This window comes from Macaca mulatta, chromosome 7 (assembly GCF_049350105.2).
Source record: "Macaca mulatta isolate MMU2019108-1 chromosome 7, T2T-MMU8v2.0, whole genome shotgun sequence".
Classification (NCBI taxonomy): domain Eukaryota; kingdom Metazoa; phylum Chordata; class Mammalia; order Primates; family Cercopithecidae; genus Macaca; species Macaca mulatta.
In genome coordinates, this window is record NC_133412.1 from 51,896,420 (window position 1) to 51,917,505 (window position 21,086).

At 49.1% G+C, this 21,086-nt stretch overlaps 1 protein-coding gene and 1 long non-coding RNA gene across 2 annotated transcripts in view; both read right to left on the minus strand.

Moving 5' to 3' along the window:
- Positions 1–13,021: 13,021 nt before the first annotated feature.
- LOC144329983 (uncharacterized) lies at positions 13,022–16,286 on the minus strand. Its single transcript, XR_013395759.1, has 2 exons — positions 15,808–16,286; positions 13,022–15,527 (listed from the first exon to the last, which is right to left on the minus strand). It is a non-coding gene; the product is annotated as an uncharacterized LOC144329983 (long non-coding RNA).
- A 1,292-nt stretch (positions 16,287–17,578) lies between these two features.
- The window catches only part of LOC100430763 (E3 ubiquitin-protein ligase ARIH1-like), a 53,814-nt gene continuing 50,306 nt past the window's right edge, over positions 17,579–21,086 (minus strand). Inside the window, 2 exon segments of the mRNA XM_077939838.1 lie at positions 17,579–17,825; positions 20,932–20,989. Of these exon segments, the coding sequence (XP_077795964.1) occupies positions 17,718–17,825; positions 20,932–20,989 (166 nt within the window). The 3' untranslated portion in view covers positions 17,579–17,717.

Below are 21,086 nucleotides of genomic sequence, written 5' to 3' on the forward strand. Positions count from 1 at the left end.
ATATAAAGCAGAGTCCTCCTAGGCACATTTTGTATACCTGCAAAGATGCAGAACTAAACACTTCCATCTGTTCAATATTCAAACAAAAGACCTGTAACCCAGGATGGTGAGTGTAATACTTCAGCAGTAGCACAAAAGCCTCAAATATGAAAAGATACCAAGAACGCCTCTAACAAACAAAATGAGCTTAAGGCCGGGAGTAGTTCATGCCTGTAATTCCAGCACTTTGACAAGCCAAGGTGGGAGGATTACTTGAAGTCAGGTGTTCGAGACCAGCCTGGGCAGCATAGCAAATTCACATCTCTAGAAAATTTTTTTAAAAATTAGCTGGGCATGGTGGCACAAACCTGTAGTCCTAGCTACTTGGGAGGCTGAGGTAGGAAAATTGCTTCAGCTCAGGAATGCGAGGCTGCAGTAGCTATGATCATGCCAATGCAGTCCAGCCTTGGTGACAGAGCAAGACCTAGATAATTACAGTCTGTCCTGCTCCTATTTACATTAAAATCACTAAGTTTAATGCTTTCAATCCGCAGGATAAAAAGTAAGTGAAATGTGACTTTGGAGGCTGGCCAGAAAAGAGCAATGGAGAAACACATACTTCAAACAAGAATAAAAATGGCCAATAAGCATATAGAAAAGATTAAAGGCCAGGCCCGGTGGCTCACACCTGTAAACCCAGCATTTTAGGAGGCCAGGTCAGGTGGATCACCTGAAGTCTGGAGTTTGAGAGTGGCCTGACCAACACGATGAAACCCCGTCTCTACTAAAAAATAAAACATTACACAGGCATGGAGGTGGGCACCTGTAATTTCATCTACTTGGGAGGCTGAGGCAGGAGAATCACTTGAACCCAACAGGCAGACGTTGCAGTAAACTGAGATCACACTGTTGCACTCCAGCCTGGGTGATAGAGCAAGATTCCAACTCAAAAAAAAAAAAAAGAAAGAAAGAAAGAAAGAAAAAGAAAAGAAAAGAAAAGATTCAAAAGCACTAGATACCAAGGAAACGTAATGAAAACAATGAGATTTTCTGCTTAAATACCAGCAAAGAGAACAAATAAAAGGGGGAAACTGGAGCTCCGCCCCTGTTGGTGGGAGTATAAACTGAACTATTTTTTCTTCAAGATAATTTGAAAATTTCTATTAAAAATCCTCGAACTATTTCATGTTATTTTCCTCCAGAGATTCTCCTTCTATGAATTCAGTCCAAAAATGTTTCCTCGATTCCATTTAAAAAAAAAAAAAAAATATATATATATATATATATATATATATATATATATATATATATAAAAGAAAATTTACTTCAGGGGTGGAAATGATTAGATTAACATACATCGAGCTTTTAAAAATGATGATGCCAAGGATATATTTACTGCCATAGAGATATGTCCAAAACATAGTGACAAAAGACCACATATTATGATTCTACTTTTAAAAATATTTATATGCATAAAAAAGTATAAAAAGCAACAAACCAGAATGTTTGGATGGCAAAATTAAAGACTTATCTTCACATTTTGTCTTCTGAATTATTACAAAAATAATGTGATTTTCTTTATAATCAGGGAGAAGAATTATTTTCATTTATTTATATACAAGTTTCTTTTCTTTTCCTTATTTTTTTGCATGGATATATTACCTGTAGTCTAGAGAGCTTGAGTCGCTGCCTCTTGACGTAAATCAGCCCATTTCAGAATCTATCAGTTTGCCTTTTTTGGATATTTCAAATCAATGGAATTATACAATATGTGGTCTCATGTCTGGCTTTTTTACTTAGCTAATGTTTTTGAGGTTGGTCCATGACATATAAATTTCTGGGGCCAGATTCTGCCCTCTCAGAAGTATGGGAGCCAGGGCCCCGCCTGGCCATAGCTTTCTTGTTCTGCTCTAGGCACTCCTAGCCCCAAAGCCTCCAGCCCCCTGGACACCTCCATCCCCAGCTATGCCATGGCTCTCTTCATTCTAGGCCTTCTGCTCATCACATTCACCCTTGTCCTGGTGAGTGCCTGGCTGGGCTCGGGCTCCTTCTTGAGGGGCAGGCTGAGCCTTTGATGCCTTGAGTCTTTGAGCCAAGCTGAGGGGTGAGCAGGCCCCTTTACACCCCTGTTTCCCCCACCCAAGCACAGCATCTCCTCAGCCCCCGCTGGGGTTGCAGGATTTGGGGGCAGGGGGCTGGGCCTGATCCCAGTGTCCCTGCCCTTCTTGTCAAGGTGCTAAAGTGGAGGGCCTCCCTCAGGGTGTTCAGCCTGGGAGTGTAGACTCGCACAGTGCGGTACAGAGGACACTCCAGACAGGTAAGTGGAGGGCGGTTCTCCCTGACCCCACCCCAGGTGTTTGTTCTTGGTGGAGTCCACCACCCCCACTGCCAAGGCCTTCTGCAAACACTCCCTGGGGGCTGTCATTGGCAGCCCTGGGTGGTGCAGCCAGTGTGCCAGAAAAGCTCCCCACTACCGTGGGCAGTGGCCCAGGCAGTCAAGCAGACCCACCAAGTAGGCTCCACCAACCCCTAGCCTGTTCCCAGCTGCCTCCCACCAACCCTAGAAATGATGCTGGGGGCCGACAGAGACTGAACTTAGGTGCACAGGGGGCCAGGAGACCTGGGACAGAGAACAGGAGGTGTGGGGAGGGAATCTTCCTTCTCCAACTTCCCACTGCATTATGGCCAGACAGTGGCACCTCCAGGTCCTGGAAGGACATGTGTGGACCCAACTCAGTTTCCCCTTTGTCTTGTGACCTTTCTTCTCCCTCGACCAGGGCCAGGTGGATGTGGGAGGAGACGCAGCACCATCCTGGGTGCACTCAGACTCATTCCTCACTCCTGGCCTTCACTCCCTTTCCTCTACACACAGGCGACCCCTCACGCTGCTGATCCCTCTGCTGAAACCCAAACTCCAAGCCTCTCCTCTCCCCACCTTCACCTTGTCCCACGGCTTCCACAGACAGTGCCTCAACGCTGAGGAATGAATCCGGAGTTCCAACACCACTGACTTTCCCAGGAACTCAGAGCCAGAGAGGGCCAGGGTCCAGCCCGAGGCCTCACAGCCAGGGGCTTCTTCCCTCCTACACCCCCAAGGACTGGACTTGCAGGGCTGGGACAGAGGTGGGGTAGGGGAAAGCAATGCCTTGTCAACCCATGCAGGGAGCCCCACTCCCATCCCCAAGGTGCATAAAGTCTAGGAACACCCCTGCTCCCACGTCCATGCTCACTCAGGGCCCTGCTCCAAGTGCTTGGCACTGACACTGGCCTCCCGCCCTCCATGCCACAGGTATCTGTCTTGTTTACAGAGGGGGAAATGGTGGCCAAGAGCCTCCCCCAGCACACACAGCTAGACCCCACAGAGGACTTAGGCACAGCTCCGGGATCCGCAGTCTCTGCTGCCCCTCCTGACACCAAACTGGGGTCCTGCTGCCAGGTGGCAGGAAGGGGACAAAAGCCTGCCCCAAAGAGGACTGGGGAAGGGGCACCCTTATGCCTGCCTGGTCTGGTCCAGTAGGGCTGGAGAGACTGTCAGTCCTAAGAGAAACGCTGGCCCTTTGGGGGTATGAAAAAATCAGGAAGCAATCCAAGGTCGGTGTTTAAAAAACTGATTCTTAGATACTTAGACAGTCATCTGGTATGAGGAGCTGGGAGGGCCCCAGGGTACCGCCCACAAGAGGAGGAAGACTGAAAAGGGGTCAGAGTGGGGATGGGGTCTGCTGAGGGCAAGACCCACCCCCTCCCTGACGCCCCGAACTCAACCACAGAGCCAGTCATCCTCAGGCCAGAGGGTGTGAGCAACGGGGCCCCTGGCTGCTCTACAGTGAATCAGAGCCAGTGGGTGTGGGGGGTCTTCCAGGGCAGGTGTGGGGCTGCCAGGGCAAGGTAGGGCAGGCTCGCAGGGCAGAGACTGATGCCGACTCCTGCAGCCCCACTGCAGGGGGGAACACAGGGATAGGCAAGGGTCTTAGTCTAGAAAGCCCCAGCAGCTCCTATGCCCATTGATGCTTGGCAGTGGTGGAACCCCGGAATGGTCTTGGAACCCATGACCTCGAAGGGGGAGCCAAGGATAGTACTGGCCCGTAGGCTCCTCTTCCTGCAGGCAGTGGGCAGGCCCAGTGAGGGGACCCCAGGAGCCCAGACCATGAGCTTACCTGGCCAAAGACAGCAGCCAGCACCAAGACATCAAAGAGGGTTGGTGGACAGATCATCACATCAGGGTTGACTGCGGCCGGCACCAGGTTCCTCTGTACTTCTGGAATGCACAGGCCTCTCCTTCCTATCCCTGAAGCACCCCTGCCCCCACCCCAGCACCCCGAAGACCAGCCTAATAGATGCATTTGTCCTGGGTCAGCCCCGCTGTCCAAGCAACTGCAATTTCTGACTAGAGAGCCAGGGCGGGGCAGGGTGAAGGAGGGGGCAGGGTGTAGGAGGGGTCCCTGGAAGATGCTCCCTGGGATGCCCTGATGCCTAAAACATTCCCCAGTGGGCTTTCTCAGGGAGGGAGGGTTATGGCAGCCTGTTCTCTCCAGCCACCTCCAACACCACAGGAGCCCTTACAGGGGTCTCAGGAAACAACTGGCTCACTGGAGCCAGGACCAGCATGGACACAGTCCTGGGGCTGAGGCTGACTAGGTGGTCTCTCTGTCTTCACTCTGCCACTCTGTCTTCAAGTTTTGGTCTCCTGGCCCACTACAAGCCAGGCTGTTTCAGGCTTTTATGAGGCCTTGCACAGAGACAGAGTTCAAACACAGTTGGTGAACACAGCGGGCTTTAGGGAGGTGGCACATACTTGGGGGTGGGGGCTGGGTAGCAGGGAAGGGCAGCTCTGGGGGCTAGCATGCCTGTCTGGAGGTGGCGCAATGGGACCTGCACCATGTGAGGAGAGAGGGTCCACCTGGAAGAGTGGACCAGCCAGATGGCCACCAAGCTGGATGGCCACCAGCAGAGCCTGCAGGACAGCAGAGGGGGCTGGGAAGGGACAGAGGACAGCTGAGGGGCAGGGAACCTGTATTCCTCCATACACACATGTGAGTCTTCCCTAAGTGGGTCTTCCCCACGGGGGTGAGGGAGCATTCAAAACACACCTCCAGCTCACCTCAAACCATCTCAGGAGGCCACCACCAACTCACACAGGCCAGCTGCATTGTCACAGTGACCCCAGAAGAGCACAGCCCTGTCCATCAGATGAATAAACAGAGGGAGACACACATCTCACAGCCAGGAGCAGGGACTCACACCCAGGTCCAGCTGCAGTGCTGCTTCGATGGCTCCCCCTGCACCTCCTCCGGGACTCAGTTCCTGCTAACAAGTGAGCACTTGAGTACGGGTGAAATAGGTGCTATTATCCCCATCTGGCTGCTGGGGAAAGGGAAGCAAGGCACAGGTGACTTGCCCAAGGCCAATGTGACAGGGTTGGTTCAACCCCATCTGTCTCGGCCAGCACATGTCCATGGCAGAGGCTTTACTGTGATCCAAACCTGGAAGGTGGAACTTCTTCCAATGTCCCACCCAGGGCACAGATCATGCAGCTCCATGTTTGGAGAGGTGACAATGTGGGAAACAATCTGGCTAGGCCAAGGCCTCATGGAGCCCAGGGTTCCCTAGGGTCAGGAGAGCAGTGGAGCCCACCCCAACACCCATTGGAAACCTGGAATCTGCACCTGCAGGAGATCAGGAGAGGGGTTCAGTCTCTGATGCACCTGCAGCAAGGTGAGACAGGCACAGGTGGGCGCCCTGCTTCCAACCAGCCTCAGGTGGGCAGGAAGCCGATCTCCTGCCTGACCTTCCTCTCCAGCCTCCCCAAAGCGGAGGAGAAGGGGCAGCCGCCCATCAGGCCCTTGCCCAGATTGAAGCCGCTGAATCTAGGACCCAACAGGCGAGTGTGACCCCTGACTATCCCAGGCCCGGGCCAAGGCAGTCCTGTCTCTGGTGAGGGCCTGGTAGACAGGAGATGTGATGTCTCCACGTGGCTCTATAAACCTCTGATTGAGGATAATCAAGGAAACAGGCAAGACCATCAAGCTCAGCCAAAAACACGAGGAGGACCAGGAGCAGGCAAAAGTCAGTTTGGGCCCAGGCCTGGCCCCTGGAAGGATGGTGGATGAGGGGTCAGCCACGGTGAAGGGGAATGGATGGCCACGGCCTGGGTGGTCAGGGCTGTCAGCTCCTGCAGCCCCTGTGGAACATCTGCCCAGGCCTGGCTCTGCACTCAGCCTTCTGCCTGGAGCCACAGGTGCCTGGACACCAGCCTCAAGTAGGGATGGAGGTAGGAAAGGCACTGTGGCCACATGCAGGCATCTAAGCATGGGACAGAGGGATATCGTGCCCCAAAGAGATAATACAGGCCAAAAACTTAAGCAGATGTGACACCATCAATAAACCCCCTGTCCTGGGTCACATCAATTAAGTCAGCACCTACTCTGACCCTGAAGCTGCAGCTCAGTCTGGTTGAGACTCACAAAGAGATGTTAGTGCTGGGCAGGGGGCCTGGCCCAGCCTGTGATGTCCAGCAAAGCTGTGGGCTGGACAAGAATCTCTGAAGATTAGTCCAGGACAAGAACAGCTGTGCCTGGGCAGCGAGTGGTGGCAATGCCCAGGGGGCAGGAGGCCTGAGGATCTTTAACTAGGTAGGGTGCCAGGTCAGGACGTGCAGAAGAAAAGGTGGCATGGCAGCATCCTGCCCAAGGCCAGGCTATAAACCTAGGGGCCGCCTGGTCTAGCCTAAACCATGCTGCCGCCCAGATGCCATCCTTCAAATGTGAGACAGGGCTGGGAGAGCCCCCTGCCCCCTCATCCCTCCCACCCCAAGCTGGTTCCCATCCCTCACCAGAAGGAAATGGAACTCTTCTATGGGGCACAGCCTGCCCGCCAGGTTCTCTATCACCTTGGGAAAGGGGCAGGGGGGAGGGGGAACTGCAGCTGGGTGAGAAAGTACCCAGGTCCCACTCTGTCCCTTTCTTTGCCTGGGGCCAAGGAGAGCCACAGGGGAAGGGCCAGGTTAAGAGGGATCCACCCTGGAGCCCAGAGCTACCCACAGAGAAAACCCCCATCCTCCTGATTCTGCTCCCACCTCACGCTGCTGGGATAACATCCTCCCCATCAGAGAGGCCGGAGGAGGCAGAGGCTGACCCTTGCTCCTTCAGGCACCTCAGCGGGTTTGGGTCCGCCTTCATCATGATCAGGAAGGGGGTCCCTGGGATCACAAATGTGAGGGGCAGCTTCTTGGGCTCCAGGTGCTCCAAGGTAGACCCTGCAGGGCACCAGAGCTAGAAGGATGTTGGGGAGGCCGGGCACGGTGTCTCACACCTGTAATCTCAACACTGAAAGGCTGAGACGGGTGGATCACGAGTTCAGGAGATTGAGACCATCCTAGCTAACACGGTGAAACCCTATCTCTACTAAAACTACAAAAAATTAGCCAGGCGTAGCGGCATGTGCCTGTAGTCCCAGCTACTCAGGAGTCTGAGGCAGGAGAATCACTTGAATCTGGGAGGCGGAGGCTGAACAGGGCCAGGATCTGAGCTCTGCATGGCCATGGTCACCCTGAGCCAGGTACCCCTACTTTAGTCTCAGTTGTAACTCTGTCTCATGGGGAATGTCAGCATTACCTCTGGAGTCAAAGTAGGTAAGCCAGGGTAACCAGAGTTCCCAGTAGGGACCAAGACCAAAGGATGCAGGGGTCAGGCCTGTCCCGGAAGGTCAGGCTAGACGAGGGGATCTGTAAAGCCAGGGCGGCCAAGGGCCTGCCCTTCAGGTTACAGGCATCTGGTTCCTGGTGTAGATCCTCATATGCCATCCAGAGACCCAACCCTAGGGACAATTCCTCCCAGGCTGGTAGCAGAGAGTTGATCCTTGTACTCACCCCACCCAAAGCTCTGAAATGAGGGGGCCTGTGGCTCAGGGAAAGACTCTTCAGGAAAAGGTTCTCAGGGACAGGGAAGGTTTGAGCTGGGCCTTAGGGCAGCCAGAGAGATAGGTGACAGGCCCTCTCACAAAGCCCACCAGAGAATGCAGGAGGGACACAGGTGTAGTGTCGGGAACGTTCTGAAAGACAGGAGGCAGTCTCCCACTCACCGATGGGGCCGAGTAGTGAGGTCAGGTCCACACACCAGGAGAAGCTAGTATCCAAACGCTGGTGCACTTTGCTTCTTGTTTTAGAGACGGGGTCTTGCTCTGTGGCCCAGGCTGGCGTGCGGTGGCTCAATCATAGCTCACTGCAGCCTTGACCTCCTGGGTTCATGCAATCTTCCCACCTCAGCCTCCTGAGCACCTGGGACTATAGGTGCACGCCACCATGCCTAGTTTTATTTTTTGTAGAGACAGGGCCTCGCTATGTTGCCCAGGCTGGTCTCAAGTGCTTTCCACCTCAGCCTCCCAAAACACTGGGAATACAGGGACAAGGCAGCACTCCTGGCCATGCTGGTGCATTTTGGTTGCCATGGTGCACAGGAGGTATGAGCTTGGAGGGCAGAATCTGCTCCTGGACCTCTACCCAGGCCTGCGCCCAGACTGACCCCTGGGCGGCAGGGAGCAGGTGTGGAGAGAACGCAGCAAGCAAAGTCAGTGATGGAGACCCAGGCTGGGACCACGAGAGATAGGGCTCCAACCCTCAGCCTAGTGGCCCTGCCCAACCCCTTGCGGCCAAGATGACTTCCTAGGAAGCCAGGCATGGAGGCCAGCAGGCACCTGAACTGAGGACAGAAGACTCTGACGAGAGGGAGGGGGAGGCCTCTGACATACTTTGGATACTTGTCCCATCCACGTCTCGTGTTGAAATGTGATCCCCAATGCTGGAGGTGGGGCCTACAGTGTGAGGTGTTTGGGTCATGGTGGGGGATCCCTCATGAATGGATTAGTGCCCTCCCCATGGTAATGAGTGAGTTTTCTTCTTTTTTCTTTTTCTTTTTTTTTTTGAGACAGTGTCTCACTCACAGCCCAGGCTGGAGTGCAGTGGCACGATCTCGGCTCACAGGAAGCTCCACCTCCCGGGTTCAAGTGATTCAATGAGTGAGTTTTCTATCAGTTCACAGGAGAGCTGGTTGTTTAAAAGAGCCTGATGCCTCCCCTCTCTTGCTTCCTCTCTCACCATGCAACACGCCTGCTCCCTCTTTGCCTCCCACCGGAATAAAAGCTTCCTGAGGCTTCACCAGAAGCCTAGCAGATGCTTGTACAGCCTGCAGAACTGTGAGGCAAATAAACCTCTTTTATAAATTACCCAGTCTCAGGGCCAGGAGTGGTGCTCACGTCTGTAATCCCAGCATTTTGGGAGGCCGAGGTGAGTGAATCACTTAAAGTCAGGAGTTCAAGACCAGCCTGGCCAACTGGTGAAACCCTGTCTCTACTAAAAATACAAAATTAGCCAGGCATGGATGTGTATGCCTGTAATCCAAGCTACTTGGGAGGCTGAGGCATGAAAATTGCTTGAACCTGGAAGGCAGAGGTTGGAGTGAGCCGAGATCACACCATTGCACTCTAGCCTGGGTCACAAGAACGAAACTCCATCTCAAATCTCTGTCTCTACTAAAGATACAAAAAATTAGCCAGTCATGGTGGTGCATGGCTATAATTCCAGCTACTTGGGAGGCTGAGGCAGGAGAATAGCCTGAACCCACGAGGCGGAGGTTGCAGTGACCTGAGATCGTGCCACTGTACTCCAGCCTGGGCGACACAGCTAGACTTTGTCTCAAAAATAAATAAATAAACCAATTTTAGGCGTTCCTCTGGTGCAACGCAAAATGGGCTAATACAGCCTTCACGCTTGGTGTCCACTGGACCTGACAATCAGGGAAGGGCTGGTCTTGACTCTGCCATTAACAGGCAGACTATGACAGAGCAGTTCCCCTGCTCTGCCTCAGTTTGTCCTCTCTCAGCTGAGCAGAGCAGGGATAATTGCTTCTCATGTGGGCCACAGGACAAAACAAAGCCCTGAGTCCCACAGGAAGGTAGGTGGGCTATGTCCAAGGAAAGACAGACCTGGGGCAGTATTTTATGTCCCCGGGGTGGCAGAGGGACATGGAGATGATGCCTCCTTTGTGGGCAAGGGAGAAGGGAAGATAAGCAGAGAGGCGCCAGACACCTGCCTCACCCCCACCTCCCCCACCCCACACCAGGCCCGTTCCCACTTAGCCCCCAACTCAGGCTGCACCGTTCTCCTTATGGTCAGTATGACTTCGTGGCCAAGCTGACAGAAGCTGACAGCTTGGATTCATCAGGGACAGCACGTAGTGTAGGTGATGTGCAGGATGGAAGTGGAAGGGGACACGGGAACCATGGTGTCAGGTCTGGGGCTGCCAACATGGTACTTGCCCTGGCTGTGGGCAGGCCATGCTGGTCCACCCTGCCAGATGTGGCTTCTAATTCTAAGGTCTCCGACTTCCAAGCCAGGACTGGAGCCAGACTCCCTTTGGGGACTGGGGACACCGTCCACATAGACGTCACTTGTGCTTTGGGCAAAGCCAGCTGGACAAGTGAATGGGAGGGGCCCCGCTGGAGGGTAAAACTGGGCCTGGACTACTCAGACCTGCCTCTGTGACAGGACGGTCCCGTCCTTCCAGTCAGACTCCTGAGCTGGAAGCCCACCCAGCCAGGGAGTGGGGAAGGGGTGGCCTGCAGTCTCCCTTGAGTCTGTAGCCCCTCCCACCCAAGGGAGCTCCATAAAAAAAGATGCAGAAACACCAAGTGCCCCTCCCAGCTGCTGGCTACTTCCTGGCGTGGCCTCCAGGACCCTGGATGACTTAAGATGGGGCTGCCAGCAGCTGGGGGCAGGGGGAAAGCTGGGTCCCCAGGGTGGATGCCTAGCAGGAACATGCAGGTGTGGCAAGTGATGGGCCCTCAGAGCTGAACCCCTTCTGCCCAGGGGGCCTTGGTGACACACCTGCTGCTGAGCTCAACCCAAGGAGTCAGGGCCTCGTGCCAAGCAGCCTCTCTGCTTGCGAAGACAGTCCTGGGATCGTTACCCCTCTGCCCAGGGCTCAAGTATCCAGGCTGTGGAAGGGCCAGCAGTCAGAAAGAGGGAGGCCATGGGTGTGGGTCCCCTAGCAGTCAGGGGCCTTGGTGGACAAAGCCCCTGTGAGGGGGATGAGGGGGAAGGGAGACTGGGCTGTACCCCCCACCCTGAGATCTGTGGTACTGGGCTCCAGAGGGGGACCTGGGGGGAGACCAGCATGAGACAAACAGCTACTGATGCCTTTGAGCACCTACTCTGCAGGGCTGGGCCAGCCGGAGGTTGGCATCAGAGGAGTAGGCCAGGGGCCACAAGAAATAAGGCTTGGTTTGGTAGAGCTGTGACCCTCTTCATCCTCTCCTGACCCCCCAGCTGACCCTCATCCTTAGACCTCTGCAGAACTTTGACCAAGTGGTGGTAGAGGAATTCTAGGGGGTCTGGGGTGGCTCTGGGTGACCCAGGGCTCAGACCAGGGTTCTGGGATCGAGGGCAGGAGGCTGGAAGAGATGACCCCCCCTAGTCCTGCAAGGTTGCGCAGGCCCCTGAAGTCTGTGATGATTCTGCCACCAGTCCAGATCCACTGACTGCTAGAATGGGTGCCCCCTCAGGCTGGCACCAGCCCGGGCCCTCAGGTAGGACTGTGCGTGCCAGTGTCTGCACACCCTGGGGGAGGCAGAGGGCCTCTTGGTAGACACGGTCATCCCAGACCTGTCAGTACCTCCTTCCCTCTGCAGGCCTCCTCCCTCTGTCCATCTGCCTCCTCCACGTGCCCTGATCTGAAGCCTGCCTCCCCTGCTCATGGAGCCCTCCAAGATGCTCCTAGCCCCACTCTCTGGTCCTGCAGCACCTTCTGAGTGCAGATTCTGCCTTCTCAGAAGTCCGGGAGGCAGGGCCCCGCCTGGTCATAGCCTTCTTGTTCTGCTCTAAGTACTCCTGGCCCCAAAGCCTCCAGCCCACTGGGTGCCTGCACCTCCAGCTATGCCGTGGTTCTCCTCATCCTGGGCTTCCTGCTCGCCATAGTTGCCCTTGTCCTGGTGAGTGTCTGGCTGGGCCCAGGCTCCTTCCTGAGGGGCAGGCTGAGCCTTTGACACCTTGAGCCTTTTAGCCAAGCTGAGGCGATTCCCCCACCCAAGCCCAGCATCTCCTCATCCTCCAGCTGGGGCCGAGGGGTTTGGACCAGAGGGGTGGGCCTGAACCCAGTGTCCCCGCCCTTCTTGTCAAGGTGCTAAACTGGAGGGCGTGTCTTGGGTGCTGACTTTCCCAGAAACTCAGAGCCAGAGAGGGCCAGGCACCAGCCCGAGGTCACACAGCCAGGCGCTTCTTCCCTCCTAGACCCCCAAGGACTGGACTTGCAGGGCTGGGACAGAGGTGGGGTGGGGAAAAGCAATGCCTTGTCAACCCACGCAGGGAGCCCCACTCCCACCCCCAAGGTGTATAAAGTCGAGGAACACCCCTGCTCCCACTGCTCCCACGTCCATGCTCACTCAGGGCCCTGCTCCAAGTGCTTGGCACTCACACCGGCATCCCGCCCTCCATGCCACAGGTATCAGTCTCATTTACAGAGGGGAAAATGGTGGCCAAAAGCCTCCCCAAGCACACACCGCTAGACCACACAGAGGTCTTAGATGCAGCTGAGGGTTCCACAGTCTCTGCTGTCCGTTCTCCCACTCGTGCTGCCAGAGAACACACTCTGGAGAGGGAGAAACGAGAGTGAGCTGGGTGCTCACACATGGGGCATGGGGGACTAGGAAAGGGTCAGCTAGGAGAACAGGGCAAGGTCTGATCCTGTATGTACACATCGCACAGCCCGTGGAGTCAGGAGACCCAGGGCCAGGTCCCAGCTCTGCGGCTGCTCAGCGTGTGACCGTGGTTATTTGTGACAACATGGATGAATCCGGAGGACATTACACTAAGTGAAATAAGCCAGGCACAGAAAAGAAATACTACATGATCTCGCTTATACGTAGAAACTAAAAAAGTTGAACTCATAGACATACAGAATATAATGATGCTTACCAGAGGCTTAGGGGGATAAAGGGGTAGGAAGGGAGGGAATGGGGAGTTGGTGACCAAACATTTTCAGATAGACTGGATGAATAAGTTTTGAGATTTATTGCATAGCAGGGTGAATACAGTCAATAATAATAAATATTTCAAAATAAGTATCATATCAAATGTCTCACCATGAAAATGCTAAGGCAAGGCAATACAATAATTAGATTTAATCATTCCATTGTTTACATATTTCAAAGCATTCCACTGTACTCCATAGATATGTATAATTATGATTTGTCCATTAAAAATATTAATAATTTAAAAAGCTGATTTACTGATGAAACAGTACTGTGATCTAGGCTAAAATCAGGAATAGACATCTATTGCTACTTTTGTTATTTCATACTCTTGAAAATGTCCTGTTAATTGTACTTCTAATTCCAGTAGCCACAAGCCACACGTGACTACTTAAAATTCAATTTAAGAAACTAAAAATTCAGTTCCTCATTGCTCAATAATCACATGTGGTTAGTGATTACCAAATTAGACACTGGTGATAAAGAACATTTACATCATTACAAAAATGTTCTATTGGATGGCACTGTTCTACAGTATGCAACAAGATGTAAAACAAGCAAAAAGCAGAGATATTTTTAAGTAGAAAACCACAGAGGCAACTAGATACCATGTAACTCCTGATACAATAGAAAGTATAATCAATTAAGTATTCTGGGTTCCCCCCCAACCACGGAATCTGAATTTGATCAAGTTTCTTGAATTAATCACCAGTTGCAGAAAATGCAGGGATAGAAGAATCTATTAAATGACACCATGTAGTTGCAACCAGCAAAATCCATAGTGGAGGAAACTCTACAGGACAACATGATCTAGTTTCTTCAACAAAGAAAAAAAAGCAAGGAGGGGGGAAGAGAAGGAACAACAGGTAGAGGAGACTCAAGAGATATCAATTAAATCCAATCTGTGGACCTATGTGGATCCCAATTTGAACCACTACAAAAGAAAATTTAAGAAAGGCCAGATGCGGTGGCTCAAGGTTGTCATCCTAGCACTTTGGGAGGCTGAGGTGGGTGGACTGCCTAAACTCAGGAGTTTGAGCCAGCCTGGGCAACAACACGGTGAAACCCTGTATCTACTAAAATACAAAAAATTAGCCAGGCGTGGTGGCATGTGCCTGTAATCCCAGCTACTTGGGAGGTTGAGGCGAGAAAATTGCTAGAACCCAGGAGGTGGAGGTTGCAATGAGCCGAGATCGCGCCACTGCACTCCAGCTTCAGTGACAGAATGAGACTTTGCCTCTAAAAAAAAAAAAAAAAGCAAAATTTAAGATAATTGGGGATATCTGAACAATAGATAGTTGATACCAACAGACTATTGCCTTAAAACATAAACAGTTGACCGTTGAACAATACAGGATTAAACTGTGAGTCCACTTATACGTGGATTTTTTTTCAATAAATATATTGAAATTTTTTTGGAGGTTTGCCACAATTTGAAAACACTTGCGGACAAACCAAAATTAAGAAAAAGAGTTGTCATGAATGCATAAAACATATGTAGTCTATCTTATCATTTACTACCATAAAATATACATAAATCTATTAATAAAAAGTTGAGATTTATCAAAACTTATGCACACAAACTCTTACAGACTGTCTATGGTACCATTCACAGTTGAGAGAAATGTAAACAAACGTAAAGATGCACATGGTACTCTGGAAAGGACTGTCAATGCTATCAAAAAGAACCCCGACAGAACATCACGGATGTCTGGAAGGAGTGCACCACTGAAGACGTCATCGTTGTTATAGAAAAAACTGTGGTATCATCAAGCCTCAAACAATAAACTCCTGGTAGAGAAAACTGTGTCCAGATGTTGCCCATGACTTCACAGGATCTACAACAAAGCCCATCAAGGAAATCATGATAGGAGGTGAGGGGTTAGCTAACAGACACCACAGGAATTAAAAGACCACTTGATGGAGATGAGCTGCTTCCAAACCAGTGCCAGATAATGAGGAAGAAGACGTTAAAGAAGCAGCGTCAGGAAATAAATTGACATTAGACCATTTGGCAGAAGGGTTCTGATTACTTAAGACTGCTTTGGATTTCTTTTATGAATGGACCCTTCTATTATACCAGCACTGAAACTAAAGCAAATGGAAGGAGGATTGTTACCATACAGAAACATTTTTAGAGAAACGAAAATGCAGAGCAGATAGGGTTTTTCCGTAAAGTTACACCAAGTGTGCCTGCATCTCCTGAATCCCGTTCGACTTCCTCTACCTCTGCCACTTGAGATAGCAAAACCAAGCCCTCCTGTATTTTCCTCCTCAGACTACTCAACAGGAAGACCTTTATGATGATCCACTTTATTTTTTTTCTGAGATGGAGTCTCGCTCTGTCGCCCAGGCTAGAGTGGAACGGCGCGATCTCAGTTCACTGCAACCTCCGCCTCCTAGGTTCAAGCAATTCTCCTGCCTCAGCTTCCCGAGTAGCTGGTATTACAGGCGCCTGCTACCATGCCCAGCTAAGTTTTGTATTTTGAGTAGAGATAGGGTTTCACCATGTTGGCCAGGCTGGTCTCAAACTGCCGACCTCAGGCGATCTGCTGGACTCAGTCTCCCAGAGTGTTCCGATTACAGGCGTGAGCCACGGGGCCCAGCTGATCCACTTCTACTTAATAAAAAGTAAACATTTTCTCTTCTTCACAATATTTTAAAATAAGTTTTTCCTAGCATACTTCATTGTTAAGACAGTATAGACCAGGCACAGTGGCTCATGCCTGTAAACCCAGCACTTTGGAGGCCGAGGAGGGTGGATCACCTGAGGTCAGGAGTTCGAGACCAGCCTGACCAACACGGTGAAACCCCCTCTCTATTAAAACTACAAAAAAATTAGCCAGGCATGGTGGCGCATGCCTGTAATCCCAGCTACTCAGGAGGCTGAGGCGGGAGAAGCGCTTGAACCCGGGAGGTAGAGGTTGCAGTGAGTCGAGATCTGCCACTGCACTCCAGCCTGAGTAACAAGAGTGAAGCTCCAGGCCGGGCACGGTGGCTCAAGCCTGTAATCCCAGCACTTTGGGAGGCCGAGATGGGCGGATCACGAGGTCAGGAGATTGAGACCATCCTGGCTAACACGGTGAAACCCCGTCTCTACTAAGAAATACAAAAAGCTAGCCGGGCGAGGTGGCGGGCGCCTGTAGTCCCAGCTACTCGGGAGGCTGAGGCCGGAGAATGGCGTGAACCCGGGAGGCGGAGCTTGCAGTGAGCTGAGATCCGGCCACTGCACTCCAGCCTGGGCGACAGAGCGAGACTCCGTCTCAAAAAAAAAAAAAAAAAAAAAAAAAAAAAAAAAAAAAGAGTGAAGCTCCAGCTCCAAGAACAAAAAAAGCACACAGTATAATAAAACATGTAACATACAAAACAGTGTTAATTGACTGTTATCGGTAAGGCTTCTGGTCAACAGTAGGCTATTAAAACAGGTAAGTTTTGGGAAAATCAAAAGTCGTATGTAGATTTTCCTGTGGGGTAGGACGGGTTAGTGTCCCTAACCCCTGCATTGTTCAAGAATCAACTCTAATGGTATTACAGTTATGTAAAAAGAGTCTGTCTTTAGAGATACATAAAATATATTGTTATCAAAGCAACAATGTATCCAGTTTAGATTTTGTATTATTACATTGTAAAAATTATTCATATAAGGCCTCTACCATTATACCATAAATCTCTAGAGGGAATAGACTTTTAAAAAGGTAAAATATTTCCAATACCTGATTTGCAGAAAACGATTAATAAATGCTTACTAAATGCAACCACTATCGAAGGGGTTCTTAACACACATATGTTCTTTTCCTTTATTTCCAATACCTGATTTGCAGAAAACGATTAATAAATGCTTACTAAATGCAACCACTATCGAAGGGGTTCTTAACACACACGCATTCTTTTCCTTTATCCTTACCTCCTCTTTCTCTCCCATGTTTTAAAACCTACGTAACAGACACTACTTGGCCCTGTGGTTGGTCCCTTGCTTAGATATACTAATTCTGAGCCACAGAATTAGCTAACCACATGATCCAGCATTATACAACAACAAAACACTTCAAAAAACCAACGCAAGTTGGGGGTGGTGGTGCACACCTCAAGTTGCCTCTAGTTCCTGCTAATGGGGAGGTTGAAGCAGGAGGATCACTTGGGCCCAGGAGTTCAAGGCTACAGTGAGCTATGATTATGCCAACACACTCCAGGCTGAGTTACAGAGCGAGACCCTCACCTCAAAGAAAAAAACAAAACAAAACCACAGTCATGTTATTTCAAGAGAGTCAGGTAGGTATCAAACCAATGCTTATGAACAGGAAAATTATGCCAATCTGAAAATATGTGGAAAATCTGCTTGGCATTTTATCTTCCCCTAAAGTACTAATATTTTCAAGCCTGTCAAATTCCCCAAATGAAATGAAAACCCTCTCTTACCATATTGACATGTATGCTGCTATGGGACTTGATTTAATCTAAGAATTCTGAAACTGCTTCTCACTAAAATTCAACATGAAAAAAGAAAACCCGTACACCACCGCCAATAAGATTTTTTTTTTTGGAGACAGGGTCTTGCTCTGTTGCTCGGGCTAGAGTGCAGTGGCACAACCATGGCACACTGAAGTCTTAACTTCCCAGGCTCAAGTGATCCTCCCACCTCAGCCAGCATGTACTACCACACCTGGCTAAGTTTTAATAAATTTTTTGTAGAGACAAGGTCTCAGTTGTTGCCCAGTCTGATCTCAAACTCGCGTGCTCAGTCCTCTCGCCTCAGCATCCCAAAGTGCTAGGACTGCAGGCATGAGCCGGTGAGCCTGATCAACACAAATTCTCCAATCAGATGCCAGAATCTGGAATGAGAAATGCAATCAGTGACCTGAAAACAGTCTGGGGAGCAGGGAAAAGCCTACAAACCTGACTGCTTAGAATAGGGGTATGTGAACTCTGGCCTGCATGACAAATCCAGCTGCCACCTGTCTTTGTAAATAAAACTATTTCGCTTTCTTTGTTGTTTTTTATTCTGAGATAGGGTCTCTGTCATCCAGGCTGAAGAGTGGTGGCCTGATCATGGCTCACTGCAGCCTGGAACTCCTGAGCTCAAGCAATCCTCCCACCTCAGCTCCCAAATAGCTGAGGCACACTCCAGCATGCATGGCTAATTTAAAAACTCTTTTTTATTTTATAGAGATGAGGGGGTCTCAATATGTTGCTCAGGCTGGTCTTGAACTCCTGGCCTCAAGTGATCCTTGGCCTCGGCCTCCCAAAGCACTAAGATTACAGGTTTGAGCCATCATGCCCAGCCAGTAAATAAAATGTACTCGGAACAGTTATACCTATCCATTTAAGTCTATGGCTGCTTTAGCATTATAAGGGCAGAGGCAGAGTTGAGCAGTCACAACAGAGATTATGTAGTATGCAAAGCTAAAAATATATACCATCTGATTCTTCACAGAAAAAGTTCGCTGACCCTAGTCTAGAGGACAAGAAGATTCAAATATCCACCACTGTCAGCACTGCGGTGCAATATAATGAATCAACAGTTTTCTACAACACAGGTACATCTTTTGCAGGGCAGTCAAGGTACCATGGAGGATCTTTTGAATATGTGTCAACCTTCTAGTAATTTTTCAGACTACAACTCCCAGTAAATGCTAGGCCAGAGCCTGGGAGTAGGGAACGATGAGGAGGCCAGATAGGCATGCAATGGTGTGATGCTTTCAGGGAGGCGTGGCTCCCAATCAGTTAGTCAATCAGCCAACCAACCAATGGAGTGATAGGAAATCTTTTCTTGTACTACCACAGTTATAGAAGATTCTAGTTGAGTCCAACAGATGTGAATAGAAATTTAATCCATTTCAGTATCTAGAATCTAAACATTAGACTCTGGCTCAAAAGCTATGCACATAACCCACCCTCCCTATAGATCTCAGAAAGGGATTCTACTGGCATCCAAATAAAGACCAGGTGAGGTCAAGGATAACCCACATATATTTTCTTTCTTGATAAACACCATATCTGTCTAGATAACTTTATCAGGTTAATGGAGGAAAAAAAGGTGATAAGAACATATATCCATAATACATTCTGGGTAAATCAAGTAATGCATCGTAAAAATTAATGTTGGAAATATAGAAATATATAGAAAGTTAGTGGGATATGACTTAAGGGCACCATTTAAGAAAGAAAAGAAAATTGGTGGGAGAACAAGTTATCTCATGATATTTAACAGTACAGTAATAATACATTTTTAAAACCCCAACAACAGTATCTACCAAATTAACATTTACTTCAGTTTCACTGATTTTGTGGCTCTCTTGGTTTGGCTGTAGAGCTGTGCAAGAGCATAAGAGTTTATAGCTGGTTCTTGTTTATATATATTTAAATAATATCATAATAAATATCATGTAAACCAATATTGGAATTTGTAGGGATTTTTTCCCCTGTAAATGGACCTAAACATTGTAAGGTCTGTGAAACATCATTTATAATTACAAAATACCATTTCCCAGTCATTTTATTATTTATTTATTTACTTAGAGATAGAGTCTCACTCTGGAGTACGGTGGCAAAATCTTGGCTCACTGCAACCTCCACCTCCTGGGTTCAAGTGATTCTCTAGCCTCAGCCTCCTAAGTAGCTGGGAATACAAGTGCAAGCCACCATGCCCAGCTAATTTTTGTATTTTTAGTAGAGACAGGGTTTCACCATGTTGGCCAGGCTGGTCTTGAACTCCTGACCTCAGGTGATCCGCCTGCCTCGGCCTCCCAAAGTGTGGGGATTACAGGTGTGAGCCACCAAGCCCAGGTGAATTTCCCGGTCTTTTTAAAAAGGGAGAGACAAAACTTTCACTTCTAACAATATGACAGACTAGGTTACATATATATTCACTTCTATATATGATATTTTTATTAGAAAAACATTTTGAAGATATGTTAACAAGTAAAACAATAAAAAACAAACCATGTTTTAGATTGTATCCTGGTTAGGAAAACCATTTGAAAAGAATATTTCTGGGACAACTGGGGAATTTCAATATGGAATGGGTGAATGTAGGAACTATTAAATTCCAGGGTTCTACAATTATGATAAAATCACCAGACTGAAAGGAATGAAAAGTGCTTTAGAATCTAATCTACACCTAGTGTTTGGATTCCTTCTATAATAGTGGCTCATTTCCCTATCTAGCAATAGGGAACTTCTCAGCTCCTGAGACACACCATTCCAAATCAGCTCACCGATAATCATCAGAGCTTCTTGATGAACAAAAAGGTTTAAAAAAACCTTAAGTAAGATATTGCCTATAAATAGCACCAGGGTCATTTAACAAATGCTGTTCACTACTGTTCTTCTTGGGGTAGGAGGGATCTTTGAGCAAGACTCTACCAAAAGCTAAAATGTACTATGTGACTACATTAATGAAAAGAAAATAAATTTAATCTAAGTAAGAATGTTCTTAATAAATATTTTGGATAAGATTCCCTTTCTAAATGTAAATAGATATCCAATATTTACTGGAATATCTGGAATATCCAATATTTACTGGAATATCTGGAATATCCAATATTTACTGGAATGTCTTTCAGAATTGAAAACTTCTACTCAATTATTCCCTGGGCCGGCGTGGTGGTTCAAGTCTGCAATCTCAGCACTTCGGGAGGCCGAGGCCAGTGGATCAAGAGGTCAGGAGTTCGAGACTAGCCTGACTACTAAAAATACAAAAATTAGCAGGGTGTGGTGGGAAGTGCCTGTAATCCCAGCTACTCGAGAGGCTGAGGCAGGAGAATCACTTGAACCCAGGAGGCGGAGGTTGCAGTGAGCTGAGATCACGCCACTACACTCCTGCCTGGGCAGCAGAGCGAGACACCATCTCAAAAAAAAAAAAAATTATTCTCTAATGAATATGAATATACAATGTGTATTCTTAGTCACCTATTATCCTGTAATACATATACTTACCTCCTGTGCATCTCTTGCTGCCTTTGCATCATCCTCATTATAGCGGTTACAGTTGTACCTTCAAGTAAATAAAGAGGATTCCATAAAGAAAAAAAAATCAATGAAAAGAAAAAAAAAAAAATCCCAGAATTTTAACCTGGATTTACAGATTATCT